Source organism: Sapajus apella, unplaced genomic scaffold, assembly GCF_009761245.1.
Source record: "Sapajus apella isolate SASKATOON/1434 unplaced genomic scaffold, GSC_monkey_1.0 scaffold21, whole genome shotgun sequence".
NCBI lineage: Eukaryota > Metazoa > Chordata > Mammalia > Primates > Cebidae > Sapajus > Sapajus apella.
In genome coordinates this window covers 28,050,966-28,067,273 of record NW_022436961.1, presented here as the reverse complement: position 1 = coordinate 28,067,273, position 16,308 = coordinate 28,050,966, and the positions used below count along the sequence as shown (strand labels likewise).

Here is a 16,308-nt window from a genome sequence, read left to right as displayed (position 1 = left end):
ACATTTACTCTCTGGGGGGAAAAGTATATTTAATAGAATATTTTCTTTTTGAATGATGAAAAAGTTTATTTATTTCTACTTAAAAGTAGGTTCAACTCAAATGAGTTTATTTACTAGGAACTTCTGAAACACCGAGGTTGAACAGAGGATGGGAACTAGACAGATCATTTCAGCATAGACGGATACTTTCCCTCTTGCAGGAAATGTCAATTACTGCTTTCTTTCTCCGCTATGCTCAATCCTTTCCAAGGCAGTCAGAGAGCTCTCTCCCTTCCCACTGAGAGAGGATCTTCTCCGGTAGCCTTTGGACTGGGAAGCAGCTTTAGCATTTGCGAGTGTAGACACACAAAAGCTCTTCCTCCTCTTACCAGGTTCATCAGAAGAACCAGCAGCAGGGCCCTGGCTGTTTTCTTGATCTGAGATGGGAGGTGCCATTCCCGGTTTTTGTCTGGAGGGCACAGTTTCCTTTCTGGGACACATACTGTCAAATCCACTACTGTCAAATGTACTTATTGTTCTTCTTTTAGCTTTTTGGGAAGTGGTAGGAAGTCGAAGTGAAATCCACACAAGCCCTTCGTCTTCCAACTCTTTCTGTAGCCTCATGCTACGGCGCACTTTGATTTCACTATTTCTCCTCGGAAAGGTTTGCTCAATGGTGTCAGACAAATCTTTACACAGTTCAGAATTTTCTAAACTAATTTCTACAGAGCTGCCCACACTGTAGGAATGTGTGTGACTTCCATTTTTTTCCAAAGGTAAACTATGACCATCAGAATAACACATGGAGCGTCTTCTATGTTTCCTGTCTCTGCAGCTCATAACGCTGCTACTTTCCATGGGTATTCTTCCCAAATCCTCACTCTGGCTTTTAGATTCTTTCTTATTTTCAATTAAGACATCTCCTAAACAATGACAGTCTATTTGTGAGTTAGGCATTAAATGATTACATTGCAGTTTTCCTTCTGCAGCTACTAAGAGGTCATCTTGTCTTTCACCCTTTATGTTTAGATCTGGTGAAATTTGGAAGATGTGACAAAGGGTTTCTGCATTTTGACCAGCAGCAGCAAATTCTTGACCCTGCTGCAGGATCAGAGCAGGTTTGGGACTCTGTAATGCCACACGTTCTTCAGTTACAGAAGCACAACAAACAGGACCATCAGCTCCACCTTTGGGTTCATTTTCACTTTCCGACTTATTTTTTGCTTTTGGAATATTTTTATTTTCATCAGTGTTCATCATATTTGTATTTGGGTCTTCATCAGAAGCAGTATTACCAAGTGATGAGGAACTTCTTCCATAAGAGGAGGATACAGAGGCTTCATATTTATCAAAGCCTTGACACATATGCAAATCTGGGTCCTGAGGCAAAAGATCCTTTCTTTTCACCAGATTTTTAGGAGCCTTCACTTCTTCCAGTTTGCCATTTGAGTTGAAATAACCTATGGGCAGGTAAATAAGTTTAAATCTAATTAAAAAGTAACAATGGGAACGAACTTTACATTTATTAAATAATCAGGTGCCCTGTTTTGTTTTTGTATTTTCAGCTTTCACAAGACCCACAAAAGTTACAATGTACTCGGCCATCTGTCATCATCCTCTTCTTTTAGCTCTTCCACGATCCACAAGTTAAGAAAATAGGTATTCAATGCATGAATTAATAAAGCATATAACCTCAAACCATGAAAATGAGAATGGCATCTGATACTGCTCCCTCCATTCTAAAATCTTTCCCCTGCTACAAGGTCCATTAGCACAAGACAGCAACGTTTCCCCATTTCCCTGAAAATGGGCAACATGATGCTTCTGATACTTTCTATCAATGTATCCTCCGAAACAGAGAAGGGAAAATTTGCAATTCTGGGTTACTTGAGGACTAATGAACTAAACCAGCATGCCTGAAGACACTCAGGTCTCATGCCCTCTGTTAAAAATTACTGTAAAGTACACTGTACTCTCAGACAGAACCATGTTTGTTTCAATATTCTCAAAATCAACCCCTAATTCCTCAGACTTTGACTAATTATCCTCTAGGAAAACACACATGGGTAGCCTTTCATGTGTTTCCGGCACATCAGAGGTGGGAAAACCATCATCCAGGTTCTTTAGATTGGTAAGTAACACAGCCCACATGAATTCAGGCTTTATGAGTTCTAAATCTTAGATCTATTAGATGGAATATTTTTGGTTATCGCAGATCATGTTTTCAAGTGGACAGTCAGATGAATAAAGTGTTTTAAACAAAATAAAAACTAAAAGATGCACAAAACATAACGCAAGCCAAAAGTGTGAAAAACAATGTTTCCATTTAAAAATACATCTATAATTAAGGTACTTAAAATCATGTCATTTAAAGCTACAGATTAAACAGGTGAGTGTCCTCTCAATGCCAACCACTGTTAGTTGGGCTCTTTAGACAGCTTTAAAAATTGATATTTATGGCTGGGCGCAGTGGCTCATGCCTGTAATCCCAGCACTGTGGGAGGCTGAGGTGGGCAGATTACCTGAGGCCAGTAGCTGAAACATCATCTCTACTAAAAATACAAAATTAGCCGGGCATGATGGCATGCGCCTATAGTCTCAGTTACCCAGGAGGCTGAGGCAGGAGAATTGCTGGAACCCAGGAGGCAGAGGTTGCAGTGAGCCAAGACTGCATCACTGCACTCCAGCCTGGACAACAGAGCAAGACTTCATCTCAAAAAAAATAAATTAATATTTATGTATTTTGTATAAAATCCAACATACTAGAGAAGGAAGGTAAAGGAGATATAGGGAGAGAGGAAAGGAAAAAGAGAAGGAGAGAGGAAAGGAAAAAGAGAAAGAAGGAGAGAGAGAGAAGATGAAGGAAGGAACTGAATTGCTGTAAACCCATATAGCTGGTGATACCACCGGTTATAGATAAAAAACGCTTCAGGTATTTTTAAAAAGAAATTCTCTAATAGGATGCGAGACGAAAAATTTTACCACAATCACTATTTAAACATCTTTTGAAAACTCCCAGTTAGGAAATAGAGATGAAATGAAAATAAAACTTAGTTTCCACTGTCAAGGAGACTGAAGTTTTAGGGAGCAGGGGAACACGGAAAATAGATCATAAAGCCAGGTGATGGAAGTATGTCGCAGAGTATTCCTGGAAAAAGAGACAGTACAGCCAAATCTTGGAAGATAAGCAACATTAGGCCAGATTAAAGAGCTAGAGTGGTGGATCCTCTGTTGCAACGCAGCCTGTGAGAAAGCATGGCAGAAGAAGAGTGTGAGCCACGGCGTGGGCGACAGAGAGGTGGTTATTTATTTAAACTCCTGTGCTATCCCAAGAGTCTATGGTGGCATGTACCTCACTCATCCTCAAGTCTATTATTAATCTTGTATAGTATACTGTAAACAGGAGGCAGGCTATAAATATCTAATGACTGACAAAGGTACCCATTTAAAAAATGATTCTATACAAAATCAACACACCAAGTAGACACACATCATCATTTTCAGGAAAGGCAGGGTGGGTCGTGCCTGTAATCTCAGTACTTTGGGAAGCTAAGGTGGGAAGATTGCTTGAGCCCAAGAGTTTGAGACCAGTCTGGGCAACATAGGGATACTCCATATCTACTAAAAATCAAAAAAAAAAAAAAAAAAAAAAAAAAAAAAAAATGATTTTCAGCAAGAGTCAGTCCATTTAAAATTTTGGCATTAGAAACCAGAAGCGATTCCAATCCATTTTTTATCTACCCAGTATATCAACTGACTTGCTAATAAAATAACTTTCAAGTTAATCAAGATCAATTTATATGTGTTATTTTTAGAAAATGCTCAGTAGCGCCAACTCTAACAAAACATCATTGTCCTTGACTCATACAAGGTGTATCTGTTACTGAACCATCAGCTCGTTCACTTTTTTTGTTTTTGTTTTTTTAAGAGACAGGGTCTTGCTATGTTACCCAGGCTGGCCTCGAAATCCTGGACTCAAGCAATCCTTCCGCCTTAGGCTCCCAAATGGTTGGGATTACAGGTGGGTGTTCCAGCTCTCATTCACTTTCAATGATGGATTACACCACCCAATGGAATTTATTTTCACAAAATGCTTTAAAAAGCCAAAGGAAACGGGATGCATAGAGATTATTACTAGTATTATATGCAAAACCTTGTGTCTCAGTTTTTCTGGGGAAAGGATCCAGAGTTTCCATCAGAGTCTGAAAAGCATCTCAGCCACCTACAGGTTACAAGTCACTTTCCTCCACTTGAAATTCTCATGCGAATGCGAGGAAATGCTGCTTTTTAAATTTACGTACTCTTTACACAGTGAATGGGAAAAACACTGAAAAAAGTGAAACAGCAATGAAGAGGGCAAAGAGAAAATATAAAATACAACTCCCAGGAAAAGGATAGGATACCTGAACCTAGTCTTCGGACGCTTGGAACTGAAGGTGTCATCGCAGAGACTTCAGGCAGCTCAGGAATAGGACTGAGGAGGGGCTTCTTAGAAGCAAAGTCTCTTTCCCCATATATAGACTTCTGAACACTTTTCTTTCCCTTTCCTTTCTTCTTTCTGCAACTTTTTAAAACCTGAGAAAATGCATTAAAACATTGCAATTGAGAAAGACGTAGTACCATGTGAAATTTTGACCCTTTAACTTTTTTGAGACAAGGTCTCACTCTGTCACCCAGGCTGGAGTGAAATGGTGCGATCTCGGCTCACTGCAACTTCTGACACCGGTGCAAGCCATATTCCCACCTCAGCCTCCAGGGTAGCTGGGACCACAGGTGCACACCACCATGTCTGTTTTTTATTTTTTATTTTTGGTAGAGATGGGGGTCTGTCTCGTCATGTTGCCCAGTCTTGTCTTGAATTCCTGAGCTCAAGCAATCCTCCTGCCTTGGCCTCCCAAAGTTCTGGGATTGCACGTGTGAACCACCATGCCCAGCCTGACCTTTCAACTTCTATAATATTTCTCATTATTGTTTATACGGTGCTTTATTTAATAGATAATTTTTATATTTCATTTAAAATTGTAAGCATCTGAATTGAGGGTAGGGAGTCAGGTAACTTCCACAAAGTCCAGTAAACGACAAAGCAGAACTCAGTTTATACATCGTATGGTAGCTTTCTACATTTCCACAAAGTACTTGTCAAAACAAGAGCTGGATAAATTTAAAAATATATGAGATGCTTTAGAACTAACTGCACGGATGTAATGTCGTGAGATATCTGTAAGAAGCACATAGTTGATGACACAGGATGAACGCAGTGTGAGTTATACGCTGCAAGCTATGGAGACTGCTTTATGTTCCTAGGTCTGGATGAAGAAACAGTAGGTGTGTATGTAAAATACGAAGAAAACACAAAGCTAAGCTGAATCTGCAGATTCAAACAACAGATGAATTAATCAAGATTCAGTCAAAACAAAGTGGATTTAACAAGCGCAAACAGAAGATGGAAGACAAAGGTCTGAAATTAATTGATGGAAAATGTAGGCTTCCATAAAAATTGAAAGTCGCTTAACAATATCCAGAATGCAGTATTACATTCAATTCTGAGTGCCATATCAGCAACTAAGAAATAATGTTTTTTTAAAAAAATTTCGTATGGAAAAGACTTCAGGGAAACTCAAAATGCTGTAGTGAAATGCTAGAAAGAAAAACTGTTATGAGTAAAAGGAATGACATATATTTAATGTGATAATGTTGGAGAGAACCAGACTTTAGGGCTAGCATACAACATATTAACAATTAATACATCCAGAAAATACATCCAGAATTCATTCACAAATTTATTGAGACTGTCATTTGCCAGCTAATGACTTGCCAGGTGTCGGATCTACAAGCAAAGAGAATGTGTTCTTCAAGGAGCTGCTGGTCTAAAGGAAAAGAGTTACATATGTATGCACCATGCCAGACTGTGTGAACTGAGAAGATGGTACCAGGCCTGCAGGAGGTGTTCAAGATTGGTGCCACAGGAAATGTAACGTCTAAAGCAAATCTCAAACAAGCAAGGGCTGTTTTGGCCTATAATGGGCTTTTCAAAGAGAAGGGAATGCCACGTGCATGAACTCAAACTGAGACGGCACAGCACAGGTGCAGGGCTTGCGTGCAGCAACACGCGGCCAGTGGATCCATGGGGGAGCGGCAGGAACAGAGCCCTGGTCACGATGACTTGAGTAAAAGCAATGAGGGCACACCACATGGCGACTTCAGGACCGTCAACGTTTGACCTTAAATTTAAGAAAGGTCATTTGGATGACAGCACAGAATACTTAGGTGAAATTAATGGTGAGATTCAAGAGTACAGAAATGGCATGAAACTATGTGCTCCCTGAGATATCTATAGATGTCCTCTGAAAACAAAACATTCCACAGAAAAATAATTTTAGAATTGTACAAGATGAATGTTCTTTCTGGTGATTTACAGTATACATTTAACATGAAATTCTCTGAGAATTCCACAGTATAAATAATCTCTAGATACATTAGGAAAATGCTGGGTTAAATCTTTTTCCATTCAATATTTTTTTCATGGAACATCTGTTGACATTCCAGGGAACAGTTGGGGAAATGCTGGCTTGGTCAATGAACCTGAAAGCCAAGAGAAAATAAAAATCTGAACTTGGGGCTCGCAGATAAGTTGAAAAATAAAAAATTGGCCACTGGTGGCAGACATTTTGTTAAAGACCTGACTCTGTTACTTAAGTGCTTTATAACCTTGGGCAAGTTACCTCAACTTTCTGCACCTCATTCTCCCCTGCAAAATAGGAATCACAACAGCACACTCCACAGAAAGCTGTGGTGAGTATTAAATGAGTTGACATGTAATATAGTTGGTTAATTAGGGCCTGATCCAATGGTAAAAGCTATCTTGTCCTTTTAAATTATTTTCCATTGCTTTGAGAGTTAATATGAGGAAAAATATTAAAAGGTTTTTTATATTTTTAGCTAGGCATGGTGGCACACACAGCTCTGCAAGAGGCTGAGGTGGGAGGACTGCTTGAACACAGGAGGGTGAGCTGCAGTGAGTTAAGATTACACCACTGCACTCCAGCCTGGGCAACAGAGTGACCCTTTTTAAAAAACAGAAAAAAAAAATTTTTAATTGACAAAAACTGACTATATGTATGGCATGTAACATGAGATTTGATATATGTATACACTGTGGAATGGTTAAATCAAGCTAATTAACATATCCATTAACTCACATACTTTTAATTTCTAAGATTAAACTATGCCTTAGTATTATTATAGGGCACAGGGCCAGTGTGGTCAGTTAATACATTATAGGCACTGCCACCAGATTATAACCTCCAGAATAGCTTCTGATTTATGGATTTAAAAAAAAAGACTTCATCACGTGATTTTGGAAATCATGTTGCTGAATGTACAACAGTGCCTAACACACAGCAGCTACTCCACAAACAAGAATGAATGAAGGAATGAATGGTCAAAGAAGTACAGTTAAGCTTAATAAAATTTGCTCAACGTAATTGAAAGACTCAACTTGTTTTTTCATGGTTATGAGCCAACAGAAGTGTATTACCACCCCTCATCCTGCAGAATCAACAATTAAAGCACCTCAGGTCTGTCTGTCCTGAAAATGTATCTGGCAGTGCTGATCTCAGTCTTGAGAAGATTTTATCAAAGGCCAGAAACTTATCAAAACCTGAATTTACCACAGTATAAAAGCCTTGCTGATTGTGTAATACACAGAAGCAGCTATATACGATTGGAAACCTCCCCCTCGACGGGAAGCCATTTGATCGAGAAATGGTTAGGATGGGTTATGGCTTACAGGGACTGTCCCTAAAGCAATTCCATTTACTCCAAAATCACTGATGCCTCTCCTCACACAATGAAGGAGGTCAGGGAGCAGAAGTAAATGTTCATCTTTTGTCTTATTTGCATAATTAAGACTTCTTTAAATTCTTTTCAGAGAATAGCTTTAAATTATTTAAAAATAACTCAGGCTGAAGCGGTGGCTCATGCCTTTAATCCCAACAGGCAGAGATGGGTGGATTGCTTGAGCTCAGAAATTTGAGACCAGCCTGGGCAACATGATGAAACCCCTTCTCTACCAAAAATATAAAAATTAGCTGGGTGTGATGGTACGCCCTGTACTCCCAGCTACTTGGGAAGCTTGAGGCAGGAGAATCACTTGAGCCTGGGAGGTAGAGGCTGCGGTAAGCTGAGATGGAGCCACTGCACTCCAAGCTGGGTGATAGACAGAAGATCTCAGAAAAAAAATAATTCATGGACATGGCAACAAATCACACCATACAGGAAAGCTTCCCGTGATCAAGCACATGCTTCCCTGCCCCTGGGGCTCACTTATCGACTGGGTCCACTTTTAGCTCTTGCAGTTAGCTCCCTCTCTCTAAGGGGCTCACACTGCTAATTTTTAACTTTTTATAATGAAAAATTTCAAACACCCAGAAAGTACAGAGAATAGTTTATTGAATTCCATGTACCTTTCTGCTAACGTCAACAATTACCAGCATATAGAAGTAATTCACTTAAACTCCCCTAGCTCCAGACTATCTTAAAGCAAATCCCAGATGTTACACATCATTTCATCTGAAAATCCTACAATGTCTTGAAGAGCTAAAGGTTCTTTTTCTTTAAAGACAATTACAAATATGGTTCAACAACAAAAAGAACTACTGACATACGTTAACAACCTGGACAAACCTCCAGAGAATTATGCTGAGCGAAAAAGCCAGTCCCAGAATTACACAGTGCATGACTCCATTTAGGTAACCTTTTCGAAATGACAAAACTGTAGGAATGGAGAAACATTAGTGGTTGCCAGGGGATGAGGCGGGGTTATGAGTAGGAAGTGGATGCAGCTGCAAAAGGTCATGTGAGAGCTCTCTGGATCTCGACTGTATCAATATCTTGGCTGTGACACTGAACCATGGTTTTGCAAGATGTCACAACTGGGGGAAACTAGGTAAAGGGTACTTGGGATCTCTCTGCATTAGTTGTTAGAACAGTGTGTGTATCTAAAGTTATGGCAAAATTAAAAATGTACACCAGGCGAGGCTCATGCCTGTAATCCCAGCACTTTGGGAGGTGGCGGCAGCAGTGGCGGCAGATCGCCTGAGGTCAGGAGTTTGAGACCAGCTAGGCCAACATGGTAAAAGCCCATCTCTCCTAAAAATACAAAAATTAGCTAGGCATGGTGGTACATGCCTGGAGTACCAGTTACTAGGGAGGCTGAGACAGAAGAATCACTTGAACACAGGAGGCAGAGGCTGCAATGGGCCTAGATCTGTCCCCCTCAAAAAACAAAACAAAATGTAATTCAACAAAACACAATAACCATGATGACAATTTTCCCTAGTATCTCCTCAAAGTTCAAATTTCTCCCTTGGCCCGTAATTTTTTTTTTAAACATCTGGTCTAATCAGGACCCCAATAAGATCTCCACACATCCCATTTGATGAATATGTCTTTTACTCTTATTCTATGGCTCCTTCTTTTACTTCCCTTGACATTTATTTGGTGAATCTATGCTGTGACAATGACAGGATTTCTTTAAGGCCAAATAGCATTTCCTTGTGTGTGTACACACATATTTCTTTACCCATTCATCTGTTGATGGATACTTAGCTTGAGTCCATAACTTGGTTACTGTTCTTCCATATACTGATTTCATCTTCTTCGGATACATACCCAGAAGTGGGATTGCTGGATCATATGGTAGTTCTATTTTTAATTTTTTGAGGAACCCCCATACTGTTTTCCGTAATGGCTTGTGAAGATGGATTATTTGGAGTTGTCATGTCATAACCAACTACAGTCCAGAGACCAGGGGAAGAAACACTTTGGATTGTAAGACTAGATTTAACTACCACCATCACTCACCAGTCAGAGCTTACCGGCTCCCCAAAACTCTGCTTAGGGCCAGTGAGTTTTCTTTCTAAATAACATGTAACATTTTTCTTTCTACTAAACATCCCAACTTTTTTTGTTCTTCAGACATATCAAACACCACCTCAGTCTGTGTGTATGCCTCAAATGGCAGTTATGTTTTCCCAAATAAAACATTTTGTTTAGAGATTTAGCTCTGTATTTTTAGTTGACTCTGCCAATCAAAACAGGCTGCAGGAATTTACATTCCTACCCACAGTGTAGAAATGGTTCCCTTTTCTCCATATCCTCTCCAACACTTGCAATCTTTCATCTGTTTGGTAATTGCCAGTGATATCTAATTGTGGTTTTAATTTGCATTTCCCTGATGATTAGTGATGTAAGCCATTTGCATGTCTTTTGAGAAACGCCTATTCTGGACCTTTGTCCATTTTTAAATTGTGTTTTCTTGCTTTGAGCTGTTTGAGTTTCTTATATATTTTGGCTATTAACCCCTTATCATCAGATGTATGGTTTGTAGTGACAGTATCTTCTCCCATTCTATATGGTGTTTCTTTCCTCTGTTGATTGCTACTATGATGTCACATCAGCCTTTTATCTAATGTTTTAGCAGCTTTGTTGAGCATTTTTTATTTATTAGCTGAAATTCTTCTATAAACAACTTTTCCCTCATCAACTATTTGTTTACCCGAAATAGAGTTCAAATCTTATTTTCCCGTTATCAAAAAAAATGAGTAGCCTGGCAAGCTTCTACAGTGGCCATTCCTTAAAAAAAAAAGTGATAACAAACGTATGTGTTATTTCATGATTGTACTTTAATGCCTTGCAATGTGGATGGTCTTATCTGGTCAGTGGAAGCCCCCTGAAGATGGTTTTGTGTCCGTTAACATAACACTATCAGTTTTCTTAACATCGTTCTTGGTACTCTGGTACAGACTCAGCCAGGCTAGCTTTCTAGATTTGTTGTAAATCTGAAAGCAGCCATTTCACCAAGGGACCCTAACCCCTTTTAACTGGTATGTCTAACGACAGTCTGGGAACCAGGGATGGCCATGAATCTTAAGCTTTATCAGCGGACAGAATGGGACAATTCTTTTAAATGGAAAATAACATGAGTTTTTACTCTTATTTTTAATTCAAATTTAGTCTAATGAAGTTTTAAATTTCTTCGATTTAAAAATTTATCTTTTGTCTCTTAGCTAACATCTTGATTCTTAATAAGGGGAAAAATGCTTATTTGATTTATTCTAAATTGAGTGCTTCTATTAAGTGTTTCATACTGTTTATAATTTCTTCGTACTTATCTTTGTCCTTAAGATTTATCCCCTTTATATTCAAATTTCTAGGTTTGAAAAAAATTTTAATGAAGTTAAGCCACCAACTTCACGTAGCAAGATTAATTTGTCAAATTTTGCATTCACTTTTTAGAGACTATTCTCTTTCTCCTCGTTTTGGTTTATTTCATAGTGAGGTAAAACATTTACATGGTGGTCCCACAGTCAAAACTTAAACACAGTACACACTTAACCAAGTCTAGCTTGCATTCACATTCTCTCCTGTCTCCTCCCTTCTCCCTATAGCCAGTTTTTTATTTCTCTTTGGCTTACTCTTCCACTTAAAACAAAAATTAAAACACCCTATATATGTGTGTACGTATATACATAAACCATTATTATTTTTTAACGTTCTCTAGTTTCTTAGACAAAGGGTAATGTATTAGTTTGTAAGGCTGCTGCAAGAAATGTCATAGACTAGATAGTTTAAACAACAGAAATTAATTTGCTCTGCTCTGGGGCTGACAGTGTAACATCAGGATGTTGGCAGGCCTGGTGACTCTTGAGCCCTCTCTCCTTGGCCTTCAGATGGCCATGTTCTCACTGAGTCCTCACATGGTCATTTCTCTACGCACATGCTTCCCTGGTGTCCCTTTGTGGGCCCGAATTTCCTCCTCTTATAACAACACCAGTTAGATGGATTAGGGCCCACCCTATGGATCTCATCTTAACTACAAAGTCTCCTTGATTCTCTTGTTTCCACTCATTCTTTTGCTCTACCTTCTGGGAGACATTCCTTAACTTTAATTCTTCTGTCCAACTACTAAATTTTATGTTTTTGCAATTCCTTTTTCATAACATCTTACTTTTATTTGGGTCATATTTTCTTAAATTGGAATAGAGTATTTATTTATATAAAATTTCCTTCTATTCTTTGAATAATCTATTTCTCTGACGTCAGTCTTTAACCTTAACATCTCTTTCATGGTATTTGTTCTATTCAACTGTCTGTTTCCTATTTAAGATTGGTAAGCTAGTATAGGTCTCCTCTGCTTTCCAGCTCAGTCTCTTTCCTGCATGAAAATCCTACCCAGGAATTCTGTGGTGCAGGGCGGGGCACAATGGGGAGTGTCAACTGTCAGGCTTTGCATTAAGGCAGGAACTGGTTGTCAAGATTGTGGGACTTTCCAAATGCCAGAATGAGGGCTTTAACCTAGATGACAACATCTGTTCTGAGCATCAGGGTGGGAGGGGGATGGCATGCCAACTGGTGCAAACTGTCCCACATACAGGACTTCAATTCATACCTCAGTTTTTCAGTACCACCTCTCACTGTCACCATCCATCGTACCTGCCAATTCTGGGCCAGGGTCTCTTGGGATTCCCACGAACAGGCCAGCTCCCAGCCCCTCTGTAGCTCCCTCCTAGCACATTCTGAGCTGTAAATCTTTCCACCTTTTTTATCTGTCAACATATTCCCATCTGCTAGGTCTTCTACAAATTCATTGAAGGCTGTCGTCTGTTGCTTAATACCCCTCCCCATTCCTTTCCTCCTCTCATTGCTATTCTAAGTCTATTCCTTTTATTACATAAATTGTATTAATTCAGCAAGGTCCAGGGTGGGGATTGCAGTGAGTTAATGCTCAATCCTTTTTGTACTTTCCGGCCGTAATTTTACATGAATAAATAGGTGCATATTAACAGTGCTTTAAAACTGTGTACACACACACACACACACACACACACACACACACACACGAAGAAAACTGATTTCTAATGTGGTAAGCTGTATGCGTATTTTTGAATTAATAGTATTTTTTTTTCAGCAAGATAATCTTTCATCATTTTATCAGGAGTGTGTGACCTAAAAAGGAAAAGCAGAAAAACACCCACTTTCTTCTGGATTTTATGACTTAAGGATATCCGTGCCATTCAGCCAAGAAAAGCAGTCATTTTTATTTCATGGAGGAGGAATGAAGTTTATAGAATGTTTTGGGATGCGTGTGGACGGTAAGTCTGCTTTTAGAAATATTCATTTTGACATAGCATGGTTAAAGACAGATGCCTAGTAGGTAGTTGAACACAGATTTAAAGATCAGGATGTTTTGGTCTTCATATATGCTCACTAACCATGCTGTATATTAAATTACTCAGAAAATAAATAATTTACAAGGCAAAGAGGAGAATTCTGGAAAATACAAATATTTAACAATGAGGGACAGAAAACAAATCTTAGACAGACTGTACAGGAGTGTTCCACCATGTCAAATGCTACAATGTCCAATAAGAACAGGACTGAAAAGCATGCACTGGCTTTAGAGTTAAAAATAAAGTGAAGTGGCAAAGTGGTGAAGAGGAAGGCCAGATGGCAGTGAATGTGTAGGAGTACTACCCCCAACTCCTGTGTGAGAGTCTCTGTCAGATGGGGGAGAGGATAACTCAGTCTGACTGGAAATTTTGCTGGATAGATGAGGTGGAAGGAAAAGGACTTAGAATTGAGATTCCTGATAAGAGTTGGAAACATTTCACTCAGTTCAGGATGAAGAGGCAAAGGTGAACTTAAGGTGTATCTGAAAGCTTTGTAGTGCAGAAGGAATGCCTTCTGGGAATGAGTAGGCTGGATGGACAGGATGATGGGGTCAGAGAATGAGCATTGCTATAAGTGCAAAGGTGTTAGGCAGTAAGAAGTTGCAGGAATGGCAGCAAGAGTGAGTAGGTGGCTTCAGAGCAGTGGAGTCCAGATCACTGAGCTGGAGAAGGAAAAGGAACTGGGTTAAGGTGTTAAATTGGCTAACCACATGGACGGTAAGGATATTTGAGGTGACGAGAAGTGTTAAGAAAGACTGAGAGCTAGTTTCTTCATTTCTCCTTAAATATAGGGAAAAACTGGATTCTGCAACTAGAAGAAGAGAATCTAACAAGTAGCAAGTGGCGCACTCATCCCTGTCTAAAACACTCCAGTTTCCCAATAGGGTGAGATGTTAGATTCAAAGAGGAGAATCAATTTCAGCTTTGAGTGCCTATTAATTTACTGTGCAGGACATACACAACACAAGATGATAAAGAAGATGCAAAAGTATCCCTTAGGTAATTCAGAGTTAAGTATATAGCTCCCCCACCCCGCCCCGACCTCCCTCCACGCACCACATACTACTCCATAAGACTGCATTAATAATCTTGGTCCAATGACAACTGGAAAAAAAGTTTTTCTATATTTTCCTAATCATACAATAAGGAAATGCACCACTTCTACTCTGTATTCTATCTTTAAACGCATGCTTACCTGATTCTTCTTAGGAAGTGCTCTCTTTGTACACTTTGTTTCTTGAGACTTCCTCCTATTAATTTTCTTCTCTTTACAAGGCTGAACTTCTGTATTCAGTAAGTTGCAAACACTCTCTTCTACAAAACTGACCAACTGTTATAAATAAAGTTTAAAGTGAGCATACCATAAATCACAGCAATTACAAGTTAATGTGCAGCTCTCACTCTTGTTGTGCTTCCCAGGATATTTCTACCACTTTAGATCTCATTTCTTAATTTACAAATCCTATTAAAAGGACTTTAATGAAAATTGGTGGAAATGGTAATTGCCAATTTCTAAAATATCAAACGCAGACCCAGAAGCATATATACATTACCCAATTATATTATGGAAGAAAGAAACACAGTTTAAGAATTCATTAATTCATAAGAAAGAAAACACAGCTTAAGAATTCATTAATTCATTTATTCATCAACTACTCATTAATAACCTACAATTTAGCACCTAACTGCTGGGTTATGGGGAAAAAAAAAAAACCCATGAATTTTTAGATTATCTAGGTTTGAATCCTAGGTTTAACATCCAACCCTATGAGCTAAATACCCTATGACAGTATATATTTATACTTTATGATGTTATAAACAAAAATCCAAATTTTATTTAACAAAATGGCAATTTCATCTCAATGAAATTCATAAAATCATACAGATCTCAAACAAATTTTGTTAACTTCCACATTAACACAACTCTGAAACCATCCCATTTTATTAGATTTTTCTTCTAATAGAATTAAAATCAAATCAGAAACACGTAATCACTTTATATATTACATGTTAGACAGGATAAAGTATTAGCTTTGGCACCATCGTGGGTCACTGCAATCACCACTTCCCTGGTTCAAGCAATTCCCCTGCCTCAGCCTCCCAAGTAGCTGGGATTACAGGTGCATGCCACCTCTGGACTAAGTTTTTTTGTATTTTTAGCAGAGAAGGGGTTTCACTGCATTGGCCAAACTGATCTCAAACTCCTGACCTCAGGCAATTCACCTGACTCGGCCTCCCAAAGTGCTGGGATTACAGGTGTGAGCCACTGTGCCCGGCCTAAGTACGACTTCTTAATGACACTGATTAAACCAAGATTTCACCCATTATCACTTGACCATGAAAACAGAAAAGGTATATTGCAAGATTTAAAAACAAATACATTGTGCCAAACACAAACACTTACGTTTCTTCTGTTAGAAGTCCTTGTTATTCTACTGACTTTAGAAGACGCTATTTTCTCATGGTTATTTGAAGAACTAAAGGTATCAGTGCCTGATAAACAAGACAAAAGCCGAATCAAAGTAGGGAAACACAAAATTTTAACATGGATCTTCCTTTGGAAACACTCTGTTTAGGATATTCATCTTTAATGCCATATCTCAACAAAAATAAGAGGAACCAAGCGGCACAAATTTTGAAATCCAGTATTTTTTTCATTTAAAAAAACTTACTGGATACTCAAACTTTCACCACTTTCCATGGTGACTGCTTAATGTATTACCAAGCTAAGATAGCAGAATAAATCACATTACAATAAATGCATATTATTTTCACAAATGTCCATTTATTCCAAGATACATTTTGTATACTGAAATGACAAAAAGGACATTAAGATAACCATGAAAATACTTATTTTGTTTTAAATTTTATTTAAAGTGTAGAAATTTTATTTTGACCACATTTTTATTTGAGATGGAGTGTCATTCTGTCACCCAGGCTGGTGTGCAGTGATGTGATCTCAGCTCACTGCAACCTCCACCTCCCAGGTTCAAGTGATTTGTCTGCCTCAGCCTCCCAAATAGCTGGAATTATAGGCATCCACTACCATGCCTGGCCTTTTTTTTTTTTTTTTTTTTTTTTTTATTTTTAGTAGAGA

At 38.7% G+C, this 16,308-nt stretch overlaps 1 protein-coding gene across 3 annotated transcripts in view; it reads right to left on the bottom strand.

Annotated features, from left to right (window-relative positions):
- Positions 1–53: 53 nt before the first annotated feature.
- The window catches only part of CDCA2 (cell division cycle associated 2), a 48,726-nt gene continuing 32,471 nt past the window's right edge, over positions 54–16,308 (bottom strand). For 2 of the 3 annotated variants that reach the window (XM_032288559.1, XM_032288560.1), the window contains exons 12-15: positions 15,618–15,704; positions 14,407–14,546; positions 4,383–4,554; positions 54–1,439 (exon numbers count right to left, since the gene is read on the bottom strand). In XM_032288559.1, the coding sequence (XP_032144450.1) occupies positions 211–1,439; positions 4,383–4,554; positions 14,407–14,546; positions 15,618–15,704 (1,628 nt within the window). In that variant the 3' untranslated portion in view covers positions 54–210. Of the gene's footprint in view, positions 1,440–4,382; positions 4,555–14,406; positions 14,547–15,615; positions 15,705–16,308 lie in introns of all 3 variants that reach the window. The other variant, XM_032288561.1, reaches the window with a different exon arrangement.